This window comes from Pecten maximus, chromosome 4 (assembly GCF_902652985.1).
Source record: "Pecten maximus chromosome 4, xPecMax1.1, whole genome shotgun sequence".
Classification (NCBI taxonomy): Eukaryota; Metazoa; Mollusca; class Bivalvia; order Pectinida; family Pectinidae; genus Pecten; species Pecten maximus.
The window spans coordinates 44,723,658-44,743,662 of NC_047018.1; the positions used below are offsets into that span (position 1 = coordinate 44,723,658).

A 20,005-nucleotide genomic window follows, 5' to 3' on the forward strand; every position below is an offset into this window, starting at 1 on the left:
ATGGCCACTTCTTCGAAAACTCGGTTGTCATGGAAATGAAATGGAGACCTCTGATTGGTCAAAATTTAGATGATGTATGATTTTCCCGAAGGTTGCTACATAGAGGTTTTGAGGGACACTGAGCACGGTGGCAGCAGTTTCGAGAAGTATGGTTGCCATGATAATGAAATGGAGGCCTCTGATTGGTCAAAATTTAGATGTCCGACTTTGATAAGATTTGGTAGACTCTATGTAGGTGATTTGTGATGCTACAAGTACAATTCAATTCTGGATTTAAAAAAAATGTCGCCGTTTAATCTGTTTCTTTTAATTTGTGGAAATAGAACTGTTTAATTTCGATGAAATATGGTGTTTTAAGGTACAAATGTATTATGACATAATGAACAATATTGTAGTTTTAGCTTCAGCCAACATCTCAATCAACCACAAGTCATCAAATTCATACACTCCCTACTATATACACACATAGACGGCGAACGCGTGCACCTAACGACGATATAAAGATAACACTTCGTATAACAATACGTTTCCGCGTAACAATAGACAACTCTCGGCGTCAAGAGCAAAACCTCTCGACTGGCCACTTGACATTTCTTCATGACAGATACACACCAAGGAATAAGAAGTCGGACGGAAACTCCACCGCCGGTGTGATCACTCGTGACGAGACGAGATAACACACCATCCACTGGGAGCCTGGTCCACCTACACCATCGACGAGGAACCAGTCAAAACATGTATTGCAACATTTCGTGATGCTGGTAAAAGTTTAAAGATTTAAATAAATCAAGAAAATCCAGTATGAGTAAATGGCGGAATATCTGTAATTAAAGATGATTTTAAAGGGTAAGTATATTATCAAATTTACGATGACGAATTTTCGTGGCTTCGATAAAATCATGAACATGAAGTTGAGGCTAAAATGATTCAATCTCCTACACTAACCAATCATAGTTTGTTATATTTTTATAGTCAAACTGGCTACCTTGTTAATTTGTTCTTAATGTTTTCAATACAATTTTTTAAACATTCACATATATCTCATTGTTTATTTTATTTACCGATAACATCTTGTAAAATATTAATATCTCATTGTTTGAATTAGTGTGTACCGATAACATCTTGTAAAATATTGATAAATCATTGTTTAAATTGGTATGTACCGATAACATCTTGTAAAATATTAATATCTCATTATTTGAATTGGTGTGTACCGATAACATCTTGTAAAATATTAATATCTCATTGTTTAAATTGGTGTGTACCGATAACATCTTGTAAAATATTAATATCTCATTGTTTAAATTGGTATGTACCGATAACATCTTGTAAAATATTAATATCTCATTGTTTAAATTGGTATGTACCGATAACATCTTGTAAAATATTAATATCTCATTGTTTGAATTGGTGTGTACCGATAACATCTTGTAAAATATTGATAAATCATTGTTTGAATTGGTGTGTACCGATAACATCTTTTAAAATATTAATATCTCATTGTTTGAATTGGTGTGTACCGATAACATCTTGTAAAATATTGATAAATCATTGTTTGAATTGGTGTGTACCGATAACATCTTTTAAAATATTAATATCTCATTGTTTGAATTGGTGTGTACCGATAACATCTTTTAAAATATTAATATCTCGTTGTTTGAATTGGTGTGTACCGATAACATCGTGTAAAATATTAATATCTCGTTGTTTGAATTGGTATGTACCGATAACATCTTGTAAAATATTGATAAATCATTGTTTGAATTGGTGTGTACCGATAACATCTTGTAAAATATTAATATCTCGTTGTTTGAATTGGTGTGTACCGATAACATCGTGTAAAATATTAATATCTCATTGTTTGAATTGGTGTGTACCGATAACATCTTGTAAAATATTAATATCTCGTTGTTTGAATTGGTGTGTACCGATAACATCTTGTAAAATATTAATATCTCATTGTTTGAATTGGTGTGTACCGATAACATCTTGTAAAATATTAATATCTCGTTGTTTGAATTGGTATGTACCGATAACATCTTGTAAAATATTAATATCTCATTGTTTGAATTGGTGTGTACCGATAACATCTTGTAAAATATTAATATCTCATTGTTTGAATTGGTGTGTACCGATAACATCTTGTAAAATATTAATATCTCATTGTTTGAATTGGTGTGTACCGATAACATCTTGTAAAATATTAATATCTCATTGTTTGAATTAGTGTGTACCGATAACATCTTGTAAAATATTAATATCTCATTATTTGAATTGGTGTGTACCGATAACATCTTGTAAAATATTAATATCTCATTGTTTGAATTGGTGTGTACCGATAACATCTTGTAAAATATTGATAAATCATTGTTTGAATTGGTGTGTACCGATAACATCTTTTAAAATATTAATATCTCATTGTTTGAATTGGTATGTACCGATAACATCTTGTAAAATATTGATAAATCATTGTTTAAATTGGTATGTACCGATAACATCTTGTAAAATATTAATATCTCATTGTTTGAATTGGTGTGTACCGATAACATCTTGTAAAATATTTATATCTCATTGTTTGAATTGGTATGTACCGATAACATCTTGTAAAATATTGATAAATCATTGTTTAAATTGGTATGTACCGATAACATCTTGTAAAATATTAATATCTCATTGTTTAAATTGGTATGTACCGATAACATCTTGTAAAATATTAATATCTCATTGTTTGAATTGGTGTGTACCGATAACATCTTGTAAAATATTGATAAATCATTATTTAAATTGGTGTGAACCGATAACATCTTGTAAAATATTAATATCTCATTGTTTAAATTGGTGTGAACCGATAACATCTTGTAAGATATTTCTTGAGAAAATATGAGGATGCGCTAATTCTTTGTGCTTATTTGCTACACATTTTTGTAATTTGAAAATTCGCGAAAATTTGAGTGCGCCAAAATTAATACGTTCACAGTATCCCGCTAAATAATAGATCTAGTCAACAAAATAATGTACCGACTACATGACAGTATAAGGACACTTAATCGCATAACATAATCATTCAGAATAGTGATATTTCGACAAAATGCAATGCTTTGTCATCTCAAGAACATTACAAAACTAGTGGACTGTGGCAGGGCAAGTGATGAGTATGACATGAAGTTTTCAACATCCTAGTGTGTTACCCGTGCAGGAGCGGGGAGGGGGGTATGCCTGCTGTATCTATTTGCATGTCGTAAGAGGCGACTAATTGTTGGCCCTCCTCCAGGGTCGGGGTTGGTTTATCCGTTGTCTTTCGTTAAGGGGACATTGGGGAGCCCTAGAATCAGGCCCGCTGTATCCCACTACATGTTATTCGTAGAAGGCGACAAAAAGTGGGCAATCTGAAAATTTTAGATTTTCTAAAATCTTACATTTCCTTTCGTGTCTTCTATTTAAGGGACAATAAACAGACCAAAATAGATCTATCTCAATTGCAAGAATCTGGGATCTTAAATCATTTCTTTTCTTTCATATATCAACCCAACATATTTTTTCATGTTGATAAAACTAGATATTAACCGAAAACAAAGGGCTCTGACAGTTTTATTATAAAATTACTGTTTTTATTCTTAATAATCAAGCAGCTCCCATGGAGGGTTGGTTCAGCATCAGAAGCATTGTATTTGGCGCCATTTTTGCTGAAGACGATACGGTCATTGCCAAAGACTGTGTCCTCGTATTAAGAGGGTTGCCTACTTTTTCCACTTTTTGGTAAAAAAAAAAATGGTGCGTCATGGAAAACGTCATGTTATGCGTTAGTCATTTCCGTATGTCTCCCTACCTTCCCTCTAGCATGGCTAAAGAAAGTACTACAGCATCCCACAGTGCATTGTGATTACCCTTCATAACATCTTTTTGGTTCAGGAGGGTTACTGACATCGCGTGTTCTTTTGTTAGGCTTCTCCAGTGAAACGGTACTCTTTGGTGTTGAGGTTCGAAGTTTGGATCTCCAGGTGGGGGGGGGGGGGGGGGGTGGGCAGTCTCTGTAAATTATGGCGTGAATGTAGTAGAGGCAGGCTTGGTTGAAGTGGCAGACGTTTGACGTTTGATGTTCGAAAGGTTGCTCCTTCTGTGATGCATCCAAACTTGTCCACCTAAATCTGAGAGGATCTACATCGGGCAAAGCTTAAGTTGGTTGAAGTTCTTTGTTAAACTTAACAAAGGCCAATGAAGTCCATGGTGCCTGTTACCTGCCCAGCACACAGGTACTTGGGGTAAGAAATTATATTTGTATATATATACTATAAGGCCTCTTATTACTATATAAAATAGCTCGGCTCAGGTGAGCTTTTGCTACGGGGTATCATCCGGCGTCCGACGTGCGTCGTCCGTCGTCCGTCGTCCATCGTCCGTGAAGGATTAGTTAGAAGGTCCTGAATAGATATTTGTATTCATTAAGTGAAAATAAAATTCAAGATGGCTGCCATGATCGCCATCTTTGAAATTATGTTTTTCCTTATAACTCCAATATTATTTGCTTCGTAGTAAGAAGACTTTCTAGGAATGTTCTAGTGACATTTCTGAATAAGAGGTGTTGTTTCAAAAATTCATTGAATTTACAAGATGGCCACCACAGCAATTATCTTCTGATGAGCTATGGAAAAGTACTTTATTTCTTGTTTGTGAACAAGATATCTAATGACTGGAACATCATTTAGAGTTGATTTTCAATAACAAGGTTCAGATAGTGATGATAAAGAGACGAGTTTAATTTGGAGTATGTATAATGAGTGGTTGATTTTTGATTAATTTAATTGTATGGTTTGTACCTGTCTGTATACACTGTATATATCTTCAGTGTGAACATTGCCGCTAGGGGTCCATAATGGGGAACTGGCAGCATTGCTGCTAGGGGTCGTCCCAAATGGGGGGTTCTGTAGAACAATTCTTTGTTTAAGATAACTAGGCTTTTGGATTTTCTACTCGCTGATACCAATTAGATTTGATGAGAAAACCTGTTAGCTTAATCTCTGCATGAAACCATAGTATTATTGCTGGTTTAGGGTCACACAGGAAAACAATAAAATTAATTAGATCAAGGGCAGCAGAGGTCTGGGAACGGCGCCCTATCTCCAGAGCTGCCCAGTTACCCAGTGTCTAGCTTTAATGTGTAAATATGGTCAATATCAGAAAACTTCTCATAATTTAAATCAAATTTGGAGAGAGTCTAAAGGTTTCTAATTCATTAGTCATATACATATATATTATATAGTGATACTGTGCAAGTGGAAAACATGTCACATTGATACTTTATGTCTTTACATTGCTCTAAGTAGGAATAATGATTGGACAAAAGTCAACTGACATCTAGGATGATAATTGCATGCTGATAGCAAATATTGCAAAATTAGGTCACTGTGACCTACTTTTCAATAATTACATTAGGGCAATGAAAATGGACATCTAGGATGAGAAAGGCATGCCGATAGCAAATATTGCAAAATTAGGTCACTGTGACCTACTTTTTCAGTAATTATGATAGGGCAATAGAAATGGACATATAAGATGAGAAAGGAATGCCGATAGCAAATATTGCAAAATTAGGTCACTGTGACCTACTTTTTCAGTTATTATATTAGGGCAATAGAAATGGACACTTAAGATGACAGAGGCATGTCGATAACAAATATTGCAAAATTAGGTCACTGTGAACTACTTTTTTCAATTATTATAGTAGGGCAATAGAAATGAACATCTAGGATGAGAAGGCATGCCATAGCAAATATTGCAAAATTAGGTCACCGAGACCTACTTTTTCAATAATTATATTAGGGCAACAGAAATGGACATCTAGGATGAGAAGACATGCCAATAGCTAATATGGCAAAATTAGGTCACTGTGACCTTCTTTTTCAATAATTATATTAGGGCAACAGAAATGGACATCTAGGATAAATGCATGCCGATAACTGATATTGCAAAATTAGGTCACTGTTACCTACTTTTTCAATAATTATATTAGGGAATTATTTTGTCTAGATTGCCTCAATAAGTTGACAATATACTGTAATGTCATTACTTCTTCAACTTAATATGCATATGTATATCGAAATATTGCAAACATGCCATTCGACATTTTGATGATGATGAAAATGATGAAAACAAAAACTTGATGAATTTTGTTGAAGCTTCCTGTGGATGATCAGCATCGGACACAGATGGATTTCCATTGTGTTTGAAATAACTACATCATTCAAGATATCCACCATTTTTTTGCCATCTCCAGAATCACATTCTTCTGAAATTTTAACCTTACATTCTTTGAGATAGACCCTTGGTAATATACTGCCCACCAGCCATGCAGCTATCAGCCTCTAGTTGGTTCGTAGGGGGGTGTAAAAAAATGATATGGGGCTATATCACAGCAGGTGAGCGTTTAGGCCCATAGGCCTCTTGTATATATAGTAATACGAGGCCTTATAGTATATATATATATATACAAATATATTTTCTTACCCCAAGTACCTGTGGGCCAGCACAGTATCTGGAGGACTCGTCGATCATAATCAATCTGGATCGTGATAGGAACTTGGAGTTGGGTCGCTGTTTGTGTTGAAGAATAATTTTGCTGCTTGCCATTTCGAGGTAGGTCCTATACCTAAGTCGTGTGTTAATAAAGATTTGTTGCCAACAAACGGAGATCATCTGTCGTAACGCGTACAGGTTGTAGAAGATGAGCTTCCTGGTTACAATTTAGTTGAATTTGCCGATGCTAGATCTCTGCAGCCAAGAAAAAGGAATAGATCTATACTTGTACATATCATAAATCAGTACTTTTGCTGTGAACTGCTACTTGGTCTCACTAATTACATTTCCCTTTCCAAAAAGGCCCAGCGCTAGCACAGGCAGGGATTTTTTGTATATCTTAACTTTATTTCTGTTTTATTTTGTTTCATTTCATCTTATTTATTTATTTGTTTATTTATTTTTTCTTTCTTTCGAAATACATGCAAATTATTATCTTGGGTTGAAATTAATAAAAAAAAATCTTTTCTTCCTCGTGATGTTGGAATGGAATGTACTTTTTGTTTATTTCTGGCCAGGTCATGATAAAATTTAATGAAGTTATCTCAAAGTAAAATTAACCGACTACACTATATAACTACACAAATTGTTTATGCACATCATTTCTTATGATTTAATTTTCTTGTCGTTTCCCTTTGTGTACCCCTTTGATTAAAATACGAAACGCTCACAACAAAATATTTTACTTCCGTTTCCGGTATTTTTTCTGTGTTTACTTCCACTGGGGTTGACATCCAATCCAAGTTAATATGGTGAACATTTTATGTTTAGCATGGATTTAATTATGTAAGTACACTTAACTGGGTCGTGATTAACGGTCCGTTGTTAGGCTATGACGTAAATGATTTGATTTAAAGACAGACAATCAAGTGACCATCTTCAGTCAGCTGTCAGTTCCCCTTCTGTTTGGTTCGATTCGTTTCCGTGTTCGCTGTTCGTCCGGATTCGTCAAGGAACCCGAATAAGAGAAAATGTTACTGTATACAAGAAGAACAAGAGCTGTTGGAGAACAGCATAGCTCGTCTCGCAAATGTTTGTCAATAAATAATTAAAATATATTAATTGGAATGGTTTCGCAAATTGCATTAATAATATCTATATTGTTTACTCGATCAGATTATGCTTTGTGAATTCATGCAATTTTCAAAACCATACCAATTTCTATATATATAAATTATTTATTGACAAACATTTGGGAGACAAGCTATGCTGTTGTAGATTAAATGAATATATTAAACACAAATGTAATTGCTTTTGGACATATTTCTCCAATTTTTTGACAAAATATTATCCTAATGAGAGTTGTCTCCCTTGAAAAATGTGGACCAGTATAAATTGTCTATTGTGAGCATTTTCACATTGTTTTATTTTCAGTTTCACCCCAAGAAGGGATAGTGTAACTCCACAGGGACTCTTTTACCAAATATCAGCACCCTAGTACAATCATAAAGTGATGTGTTAAATAGCTTTCAACATTTGCACAAAATTTTTTTAAAAATGTGTTTTTTCCCCCAAAAAAATATTTCAGTTTAACTCCGGCAAGGAATAGTTTAACCCCCACAGGGAACCTAATACCATGTATTACTATGCCTTTCAACACTCACAATATAAACTTAACACAAAGTCCAAAGATTTAAAAACAAAAACAAAAAACACAGATTTAAAAAGAAAAAATCCAATTTTTTTAAAAAGTTTTACTCCAGGAAGGGATTGTCTTACTCCATAGGGACTCTATTACCAACTATCAGCACCCTAGTACAATTATATAGTGATGTATTAATACCTTTCAACACTTGCACCAAAAACTTAACGCAGAAATATTCTAAGTCCAAAAATTTGAAAATTCTGGTTTTTTCCCAAAAACATCTTTTAGTTTAACTCTGGCAGGGGATAGTTTAACCCCAGAGGGACTCTATTGCCAATTATCAGCACCCTTGTACAATTATATAGTGATGTATTAATACCTTTCAACACTTGCACCAAAAACTTAACGCAGAAATATTCTAAGTCCAAAAATTTTCAAAAATCTGTTTTTTTTCAAAAAATCTTTAAGTTTACCTCCGGCAGGGGATAGTTTGACCCCCACAGGGACCATATTACTATAAATTAATATGCCTTTCAACACTTGCACCAAAAATTTAACATTTGGAAAACCAACGCCGACGCCGACGCCGGAGTGACGACATAAGCTCTCACTCTTCTTCGAAGAGACGAGCTAAAAACGAATCAATATATGCATATATGACATCGCTGTGTCAACTTTAGGGAAATGTTAGGCCTCGCTTATACAAGTTATAGAATTTGAAAGACACTGCCATGGTGAAACAGCTAATTGTCCGACACCTGCATGTTACAATAATAATGGGCTGTAATAATGTATAAATGGAATGATTAAAAATGTATGTAGGTCAGTATAAACATAATGTTTCGTGCCCCTGTGGTCCACTCATAACCTCAAGCTTGCGACAAAGCATGAACAGAACATGCTATAACCATATGCATTGGCATAAATTAAAGTTGTGGATGATAGACTGTAAGTTACCTTCTAATATTTACATTTACACTTCAGCCTGACTATATAACCTTACCAAGCTCACTTGAATGTTACGAGTCCATAACTTCCAAATCATTGTTATGACGTCATTGTTGTAGTGACGTCATAATTGTCACGTCTGCGATAACGAAAGATGACTGTTGAAAAGGCTGTTTCGTCTTTTACGATAATAATTTGTTCATTCATCATAGGAGCAAAATTCCTGGATATAGTCTTTAAAATTCGTTGTCAAATGTAGCTAGCGCGCTTCATTGAATTTGCCTTTGTCCAGTTGGCATTCATCAGCCCATAACTTCCAACTGAAAGCAGTTCAATGCTTAAATGTAACAGGAGAGTAAAAATGCAACCAGACCGAGGCTTGAACCCGGGACTTCTGAACATGATTTAGACTGATGCTTTAATTACAGGGATTCATTACAAATGATATGATCATGAGATGGTCGTACATACATATCTGTTTTATATCCCTATGAAATCTAGACGAACCGTCTTAAAAGTACATATAATTATAACTACCTGGCCACTGATGTCAACCAAGTCCAGTTCCGCTTCACTAGCATCTACACGTATATCACACAAAGATTTTTGTTTTGTTTCATACATTTCAAGATTATTGATTTATATAATAACATGCATGCAGGGTATGTTTTTGGACAGGTGGTAAATTGTACAAAATACTGAATTGGTTTAATGTATATACTAGTACTGTATACATACATGCCGTGATATTAGCTTAAACATCCTGAAAAGAGTAGCTGGTTCAAAAACAAGGGATTACAGCTGGCCATTTTTGCTAGCAAGCTACCATTCAAGTCATGATCACTGTCCATCATTTGACACAAATTGTCAGGATAAATACTAGAGTCCTACAGGGATTTGAAGATGTTTATGTATATGAGAAGAGATTTTTTATAATTCTTTTATTTTTCGACGTTTTTTTTCATATGTTTAACAATTGACAAATATGACAAAGGCATCCGCACAAAATATACAGACACATACTCTCACACTTATATATAGTGCTACAATTATTATACATCTTACATTCATTTTCATCGTCATCATCATTACCTCATTTCAAAAAACTTTTATCTTGTCTATGTTACTACAACATTATCGTCATCTGTTGTAACCTCTTAGCAAGGTGTATTATTTTGACAATAAGAAGGTGATCAAAATAATGATAAAAAAAAAAAAATGAATTTGATTTGTGGAAGAACCAGCTGTTCCAGACCAGTCAGTGAAAATTCAAAATCAAGGGCTCTCCAAGATTTTCCACAAACATCTTTCTAGAAAAAAAAAAAAAAAAAAAAAAACTTCTGTTACCTATACCTGGTATATATATTTAATTATAAGGTTTTTGTGGTCACTTTTGTTTCAGTGTAACAAGTTAGAGAAGAACTCAACATGGAAGCTCCAGCTGTCATTAAAACTGAGGTTACAACTCCGGCAGAGAAAACACCAGTGGTATGATACTTTTATATTTAGTTATTAAGTTAATATGAATAGTAAATATTAATATACAAGTTTATTTTTCATTTACATCTATTTATGTTCAGTTGATGAAGCCGGAGAAGGCTATTTTATTTGGTTTGAACAAGATTGTGTTGTGCATGAAATATTGTTTGAAGCCATTAGCACTAAAAGGACGCCCAGGTTGTGTGCTCCCCAGGGAGAGACCTTGACTGGTTACTAATTGCTACTGTAAAGGACCAATGACCATGGATAATAATTTCTGAACCAATTTGAGGCAGCTATGTTGCTCTGATATAGCAGAATATAAAACTTCAATTATCAAACAATTCTTGTTATCACTGCAAGGGTATTTTTCAAATCTCATATGTAGATTCCCCTTGGCCCCTAGTTGTGCATGTTTAATTTGGAGACTTGTCAGAAAAAACAACAATGTCTGATAGACAGCTGCCATCTTAAATTTTGACAAGGGAAATTAGTTATTGCTTTTTTGCAGGAATTTCTTCACAATTCTTTCTCAAATTTCTTTGATGAGTTCCACTAATTAATGTGGCCATATTGGATTTTGATGGTTTAAGTTTTCTTTCCTTATAAGTATATTGCAGGTTGGTCTCTATAGAGCTTCCCTTTATTTCATTTGTAGGTTCTTTGTCTGCTATATAGTTATAAAATTAAGAAAGATTTGGGATTAATCGAACAAACGAATCTAGTCAAAGAACAAAGATAATGAAAATGTCATAAAATAATGAAGATATTAAACTTAGACCCAATTGAAATCATAAATGCAACCCCCCCCCCCCCCCCCCCACTTCCAAAAAAACTCCCTTCCGTAGAGTAAAATTTCAGAAATAAAAAAAAACATTTATCCTCAAAGCTTCCTCCCCTAGTGTAAAGTTAAGTTCCATATTTATCCTCAAAATATGTCCCTCCCCTAGTGTAAAAGTTAAGTACCATATTTATCCTCAAATACCCCTCCCGGAGTGTAAATGTTAAGTAACTAAGTAACATATTTATCCTCAAATAATCCCCTTCCCAGTGTAAAAGTTTAGTACCATATTCATACTGAAACAAGCCCCTTTCAGTGTAAAAGTTTAGTTAAAGTTAGGGGAGGGCTTATTTGCTAACCACTTTTAGCTTGCTATTATAAACGCAATGGGTCAGACCGTCTGCAAAACTTGAGAAGGGGGCTTATTTACGTACAGGGGCTTTTTTGTTGATAATATATGGTAATGTGGTACGTTTTCTGTTTTACAGCCCAAATACAAAGAGAGTGGAACAAGTAGTACCAGCACACAATCAACAGTGAAGAAGACAACTAAAAGTAAAACCAAGCCTCTGTACTTCTGGACGTGTGCAGATGTAAACAAATGGCTCAAGAAGCACTGCAGCCAGTTTCATGGCATTTATGGAGATCTCCTTCTACAGCAGGAAGTCACCGGTGAGCTCTCTCAACACACCTTTCATAGATTACCGCTACCATGTCATGGTTACTTTGGGGGTGGCTACCAATTCAATATACTTAGTACCTGATGTGTACTGTTGATAAATGTTTTATCTAGAGATTTATCAATAAATATTTTATTCATAGATTTATCAATAGATATTTTATTTATAGATTTATCAATAGATATTTTATTCATAGATTTATCAATAGATATTTTATCCAGAGATTTTTTACCTTTGTAGATGTAACAGAGTGCATGATGAATTTAATTTATTTCAATGTATACATTAGAAATTAAAGTAATAATTGTTTTTATGATCTTATTTTGTGATTAACATTATTTATGGAGAAATAACCCCATGTCTGGTAATAACCCCACCAATGCCTATTACATTTCAGTATAGATGCTGATAAATGATATTTCATTGGCCAGCAATAAGCCAAATATAAGCCAAAACATTTATATGTTTGCCAAAACATGTATGTGTTTGCCACCTGAGCTTATTAGCTTACAAGGGATAAGTAAATAAGTTGTTTGTTGTTGATATTTTCAGGAAGAACACTGATTCGAATGAATGAAATTAAATTGGAGAGAATAGGAATAGCTAAAGCTGAACATAGGTATGTTTAAATAAATTATGTTAACCCTGGTATAAAAAAAATCTTCTTTTTTTTTAAATGATGTAGTTATGTTTACAGATTGTTTGTTGTATGCTTGGTTTATCACCCCGTGAACAGCCAGGGTCATTTTGAGGCAGGATTTCCTTGTAGTAGTAGGTGACTACCTCACTGAACAACATACAGGAGGCCCATCGCATGCCATTCAGATCTATTAAGGTAAAATGTCTTACCATAGGACATAAAATACCGACCTGTTTCTCAGCTTCCCAAGAAACACAAACCCATAAGGGTAGAAGGCATTGAACCATCCACCTGAGATTACGTGGGCAGAGGTCTGAGGACATAGGGATTGTAAGATACCCAATAAGTTATTTTGGGTTTGTTATAAAACATAAAATAATTTTTCAATTAACACTGATTCATTAACATTATACTTAATCAACCCACCTTTATAATGGGCAGATTAGTGAGTTACCTCCCTTGATTCATCTGATATGACAAGCTAGGTGTTTAACAAGTTTTAAATTGTTTTTTTATGTATTTTTGAGCAATAATGAATGAAAATTAAGCTTAATCAAGCATGATTAAGGACATTTTTTTTTAAATTAAATTTTTTCAACCCTTATACGGTAGCAGTGTACAGTAAATATGCCATATATATGTTTGAGTTTCAGGTTTTTGGGGTCAAGGTCAAGGTCACTGTTACTCCTGTTACTATTTTAATGGAGGCCTGTAGGGTAGATGTATTGATTAAAAAGACCTTTATAGTATGCTTGTTTTATTAGCTCTTTGTAAAATTGTGTTAGTTAATATTCATTAATTATTTCAGGAATGAATTTATGCAGTACATTTTACGCCTTAGACTTCGACATGAGACTGGAGATTTAAAGAATTTAGACCAAAAAGGTAAGTAAACAATCACTTGATGTACATGTATTGTATTTTGATAATTTAAGGACATGAAACAGAATTATTGAGATGATTTATTAATGTTGATGACCCATTTAAATGATTATCCATTAAGGTTGATTAACCAATAAAGTTGATTAAACAATAAGGTATATTACCCATTAAGGTCAATTATCCATTAAGGTTGATTACCCTTTAATGTTGATTACCAGTGAAGATTGATTAACAGTGAATGTTGTTTACCTATTAAAGTTGATTACCCATTAAAGTTGTTTACCTATTAAAGTTGATTACCCATTAAAGTTGATTACCCATTAAAGTTGATTACCCATTAAAGTTGATTACCCATTAAGGTTGATTACCCATTAAGGTTGATTACCATTTAAGGTTGATAACCCTTTAAGGTTGATTAGCCTTCAATGTTGATTGTTCATTAAAGTTGATTGTTCATTAAAGTTGATGACCCATTAATACCGATTACTAATTAAGGTTGATTGCCCATTAAGATTGATCACCATTTAATGTTGATTGCCAGTGAAGGTTGATTACCCATAAAGGCTGTTACTTTAGGTGGTTAAGAATTTTCTTGGTTTTACTTGAGTAAAATTTTCAAATGGAGCGAAATATTTTCTGTATCAAATTAAAATTTCTAAGGTATTGATTTGTCATGAGTTTAGTCTATCCTTTAGTGAGAATAGATTAGAACTCGGTGAAATTTTTTTCCCATGGTATTCTAGATCTGCATGAATGGATCTGGGTGGTAGACTGGTTTTGCATGAGGGAATCGCTCCATATCATCTCTATTTATACACTTCAGAAAATAAGTGTTTCCTTAAAAAACTTCCCCTCAAGAACTACTTATCAGATCAATGCTACTTATAAAAATTCACCTCACTTGACAGAAATTACACCACAGAAAATAAATGTTCTTTATAAAACTTCTTCTCAAGAATTATTTTGAAGGATATTAACATTCCCTTCAAAAAATTCTTATTATTATATATAATAAGAACTTCTTTGCAGAAAAAAAAAATATCCATATAACAGTTATATAAAATATAAACAACATCTTTGAAAGGCATATAAAACTTTTTGTAGATCTATAGAGTAATGGCTCCTGGTACCAACAGGTCGATTTTTAAGAAAATCTTGTCGCCATACATTTCTTTTCATGACAGATATTGAAATGTTTTAATATAAAATTGATTAAATTATGTGGTTATGATTTAAAAACACACATCCCTTTAAATTAATTTTTAGACTACTGTGAAATTTTGATGGATGTAATATGGCATAATGTCTATCTGTCCTTTCTTCTGTCTATCTATTCATCCGGGGGCCGCAGTGGCAGAGTGGTTAAGGTGTTCCGACACTTTATCACTAGCCCTCCACCTTTGGGTTGCGAGTTCGAAACCTACGTGGGGCAGTTGCCAGGTACTGACCGTAGGCCGGTGGTTTTTCTCCGGGTACTCTGGCTTTCCTCCACCTCCAAAACCTGGCACGTCCTTAAATGACCCTAGCTATTAATAGGACGTTAAACAAAACAAAACCATCCGACAATATTTGGTTAAAATTCAATTTTGGTGCAATTTTATTTCGTAATTCATAATTGTCAGAAAATGTGTATCACAGTTCCAATTTTGACACAAAAACTGTTATATAATGCAGTTATACGTCCATTTTTCAACTTGTACTGTTTCCAACATGTTCCAAATGTACTTTAAAGGTGCTTGTTCACTTGTATTAGTCATTGGTCACAGGCTGATTGAGTAGTGTACATCTCTTCATTCATAGGTGATATAAATGCCAAAGAGATGAATTTCTTGTTAAGGAATCTGTATTGAATAAGTATAAACTATCAGTGTTAATCTGGACCGATTTTACTACAGAAATTAGGTAGTATTCCCCACTGATGGTTTTTTCACCTTTAAATAAAAATAAATTCCTCATCAAGAAAAAATCCCATGAAACAGAGGAAAATTCTCCAAATCAGTGGAAATCCCAAAATTTTTTATAAATATGAAATTATAGCAAAAAATAGATGTACATTGTTAAAGTTTAAAGAATAATTCAAGACCCTGTGGCCCTTCTTTTCATAATGGGAAGTGTTCCCCAAATCCTAGATTTACCCCCAAACTGTGACTGTTGGTAAAGGAGATTTGTATAGAATTTTATAAAGCCTAAAATTATGATATGTTTGACATGATTTGCATTTTGTAGAAAGGCAAACAACCAAGTACATAGAACGCTATGTTTCAGGTAAATTAACGAGTGTAACCTTCATTAAGTACTCTTTAATGGTGAATTAAGATCTCTGTCAGTTTAACGAGTGTAACCTATTAAATATCTAATTTTTAATGGTGAATGAAGATTTCTTTCTCTAGTTATTTAAATGTAATTTTTATCAAGTATCTATAATCTTTAAAGATGAATTACATGAGATTTCTTTCTACCATGATCTGTGCAAGCTTCATCATTATATATTATTATCCTTTGTGTCATGTAATTTAACGAGTAAATCCTCATTATGTTAATTTTAATGGACAGATAATTATTATCATTTGTGTCAGGTAATTTAACGAGTGAATCCTAATTATGTAATTTTTAATGGACAGGCAATTAATACCTTTTGCGTCAGGTAATTTAACAAGTTAATCTTAATTGATATAATTTTAATGAACAGGTAATTAAAAAAATTGGTGTCATGCAATTTAACGAGTGAATCCTAATTATGTAATTTTTGATAGTCAGGTAATTAATATTTTTGTGTCAGGCAATTTAATGAGTGTAATTTTGATTAAACAATTTGGTAGTGGAATTTATTTAAATTTGGTGGTTATGGAATTAATTACTAACAATTTAAGCATGAAATTGACATTATGTAATAGTAATAACAATGTCAATATGATATCAATATCCTTTTGTATTTTTGTTAAATTTTTATTCAGCATTTCCTCTCAACTCTTCAGATATATATATCCAGCATGCTTCAAATATTCACTTTCTAATTTTAGCTACCCATTGTAAATTATAATTTATCTCGTTAATACCTCTATAGTGGCCGGAGAGATAGGGCTGAAAGAGGGGAGGTTAACTAAACTTTAAGAATTCATCTTCAGGTCAAAATAAAATACTCTTTGTAGATGGAAAGAAAATAAAATACTCTTTGAAGATGGAAAGGAGCATTTTTAGGAATATTTATGAATGTTTGCTTTGTGATTTGTAACTTATGACTGCCTGGATGGTTTGGGAGACAACATAACAGCCCTAGTTACTGATACTCCTGTTCAAGGCTCACATTTTTCTATTTCTCGTTTTCATTAAAGAGTTGGTGATTTTACGTTTCTCTTTGTAGCTGAAGCTGGACATTAGGAGGTAAATATTATGTAACAAAACCTCATATAGATCTGGTGTATGATTGCAGGAACTGGTTTTGAATTGAAGCTACCAGAGAAATCCCGAAATGCCAAAGAGATGAAGGAGAAGCAGCCTCCGTAGCAGCCTCAGTGGACATGTGATGTAGTGTAGGGATCTCTTCAAATGGCTTCATAATCCTCCCCTAGCAAAGTTTGGGGGAATACTGGAATGATCAGGATGTCAACCAGACACTTTGTATAAATAGTTATATTAACAAAAGTAGCTATGATCTTAATTTGACAAATTTTGTGGGAGTTATGCCCCTTCTTTGATGGTCACCTCTCTCTTGAAACACAGTACACATGCTCAGTAGAATCAGTACCCAAGGTTATTGTATGTTTTGCCATTTATATTTCATTTTAATGGATTTCGTGGGAGTTATGCCCCTTTAAGGATATTGGGTGTTATGCTTCCTTCAAAGATTGCACAGGAGTTATTTCCCTTTAAGGTTTCCATAAACAAAGGCTTATGTGGAATTGGGAGATAAGTTACAGCTAACATTTCTAGTTCTAACTTAAAGTTGTTAAATTTGAATCAAGATAATGTTCCTCAAAGAATGCTTGCTGGATAATTGGAGCTGGATTAACGAGGCTGCACAATGGATATTAGCGGTGGCTGAAATAATGAGGCTGCACCATGTACAACAGGATTAATGACAGCAGGATTAACAAGGCTGGACAATGGACAACAGGATTAATGACAGCAGGATTAACAAGGCTGGACAATGGACAACAGTATTAGTGGTGGCTGGAATAAGGAGGCTGGTCAATTGACAACAGGATTTGTGGTAGATGGATTAACAAGGCTGGACAATGGACAACAGGATTTGTGGTGGCTGGATTAACATGGCTGGACAATGTACAACAGGATTAGTGGTGGCTAAACTAATGAGGCTGGTCAATGGACAACAGGATTGGTCGTGGCTGGATTAACAAGACTGGACAGTGGTTAGCAGGATTACAATGGTGGCTGGACCGTGAGGCTGCACAATGGACAACAGGATTAGAGGTGGCTTTATTATCGAGATTTCAAACCATTGTCATCTCGTTGACAGATATTGTCTTTATGATGTTACATTGTTTTTTTTAATACCAGAGATGCTTTTGTGATTTGAAATGAAAGTGACTGTGAGTTTGTGAGCACTGTAGATGGTTATTGAAAGTGAGTTTCGACAATATACCAGTAGTGTATTTAGTAATTTTAGTTTCAGAGGGAACTTCTCTCTATAGAGAGTGAGCCAAGACTTCCAAAACTAGAATTTCTATAAATAGATCTTATGATGTGGCATTACATTGAGCAAATGAAATGATGTGTCATGGGTGACAGAATCTGTTTTAACCATAGAATGAAAAATATTGTTTTATATAGAAGCAATGGTACATTAATATTGTTTGTTTGTGCAATAGTCTAGAATACACTTATATATGAGTTATTTTTTTCTGAACATATTTTTATTCCACGAAAAGGTCTGATTGTTGATAAATCTGTAAAACACAATGTATTTATGACCCAATGGCCATGAGACACAATTATGTGAAATCCATTATTTTATACTTTTTATCAAGAAACTTATGTGAAAATACAACAATAGCACCAGTTCTACATTGTACATTACATAAACAGTAGTTTGTCTATAACAATGGTTCTTTGTATTTATTTATTTCCATACAATAAATGCAGGGCTGCCTTTCAGTTTCTGTAGTTTATCTGGTGTATTGGACAATTCAACCTCTGATCGCTTAGCATAATATACGTCGATAATTTATTTTTAGACCACATGATATAGATCTCGAGTTAAAAGTACTACTTTGAGTGACCTTCATATGCCCGCCATATGACCTTGACTGATACAAGGATGTTAAGAAATCTTCTGAATGTAAGTCTTATTACATTAATTACCAAGTAAGCAAATATTTGTGCTTGATAGATATTTTATAAATATGTACTGGTTACAATTTTGGCAGGATTTTCACACAGACACATTCTTCATCTCTTGTTAGTTTTTAGGTAACATAATCTTGAATTGGAATTTTTTTTCCTGTTTTGATTTTGTCTTTTTCACAATAACCATTATTTCGGGTGGAACTACAACCCCAATTAAGTATATTGGTATCAGTGGATATGAAATAATTCCTAAGTGAAATGTTAATCAATTATATATATAGTATATGTTTATAAAATGGTTTTCTAAGGCACCTACAGCCGAATATTTATATATTAGATTTTAATGTGTATGTCTGAAGTCAGGACTTGGTGTTGATTGATGACAGGACGATCCATGCTACACTTAAGAGACCGGAAGTTAAGATTTTCTGTACATTTTGTATCATTTGTTAACTGTGGAGTCCAATAAACTATTAAGATCTGAAAATGAGTTTTTCTTAAAATACCATAAATCTGCCTCTCTCCACTAATCTCTAGTAAAGGTTTGGTCAGTTTTATTTGAAAGCATCTGTCTTGACTCTGGACATTCAGAAATGCATACAGATCTGGTCAAATCAAATTGCATTTTAAGGCCATATAAATAAATAACCAAATGGCCCAATGGGCATGTCATTCATCTGCATCTAATTATATGCAACTTAGAAGCTGATCTAGGTCATTATGTGGATATGAAGATTATTATCACTTTATTATTTGACAATTGAAGTTTGTTGTGCATAATGCATTTTTGGACCAATCCGAGAACAACATCTTGTATTTTAGCAATTGAAGTTTGTTACTGCTTGTTATCAAATTTCATATGTAGGTTCCCGTGATCCCTAGTTATGCTTATTCCTGTATCAGACCAAGCTAACGACAACATGGCCAACAGGAGGCCATCTTGGATTTGACAATTGAAACTTCATTAACAATGTCTGGAAGTACTAAATGGCTATTATAGGTCTTTCTCAAATTTGAATATAGAGATTCCCCTTGGTCTCCAGTTGTGCATGCAAGTATGATTGAAAGAACTAAATGGATGACAAAGAGTGTGGCAATCTTGGATTTTGACAACTGCAGGTTGTTCCTGCTAC

The 20,005-nt window shown here is 33.7% G+C and overlaps 1 protein-coding gene across 4 annotated transcripts; it reads left to right on the forward strand.

Annotated features, from left to right (window-relative positions):
- Positions 1-698: 698 nt before the first annotated feature.
- Positions 699-19,359, forward strand: LOC117326214 (sterile alpha motif domain-containing protein 12-like). 4 transcript variants are annotated; one of them, XM_033882872.1, is made up of 7 exons: positions 699-846; positions 10,506-10,591; positions 11,852-12,035; positions 12,596-12,662; positions 13,492-13,568; positions 15,792-15,830; positions 16,996-19,359. In XM_033882872.1, the coding sequence occupies exons 2-7, from the start codon at positions 10,532-10,534 to the stop codon at positions 17,067-17,069; spliced, it is 501 nt and encodes a 166-aa protein (XP_033738763.1). In that variant the 5' UTR covers positions 699-846; positions 10,506-10,531; the 3' UTR covers positions 17,070-19,359. The 4 variants fall into 4 exon arrangements, with proteins under 4 accessions (XP_033738763.1, XP_033738764.1, XP_033738762.1 ...); XM_033882873.1 differs by lacking the exon at positions 699-846 and adding an exon at positions 6,508-6,630; XM_033882871.1 differs by lacking the exon at positions 699-846 and adding an exon at positions 7,251-7,356.
- Positions 19,360-20,005: the final 646 nt, after the last annotated feature.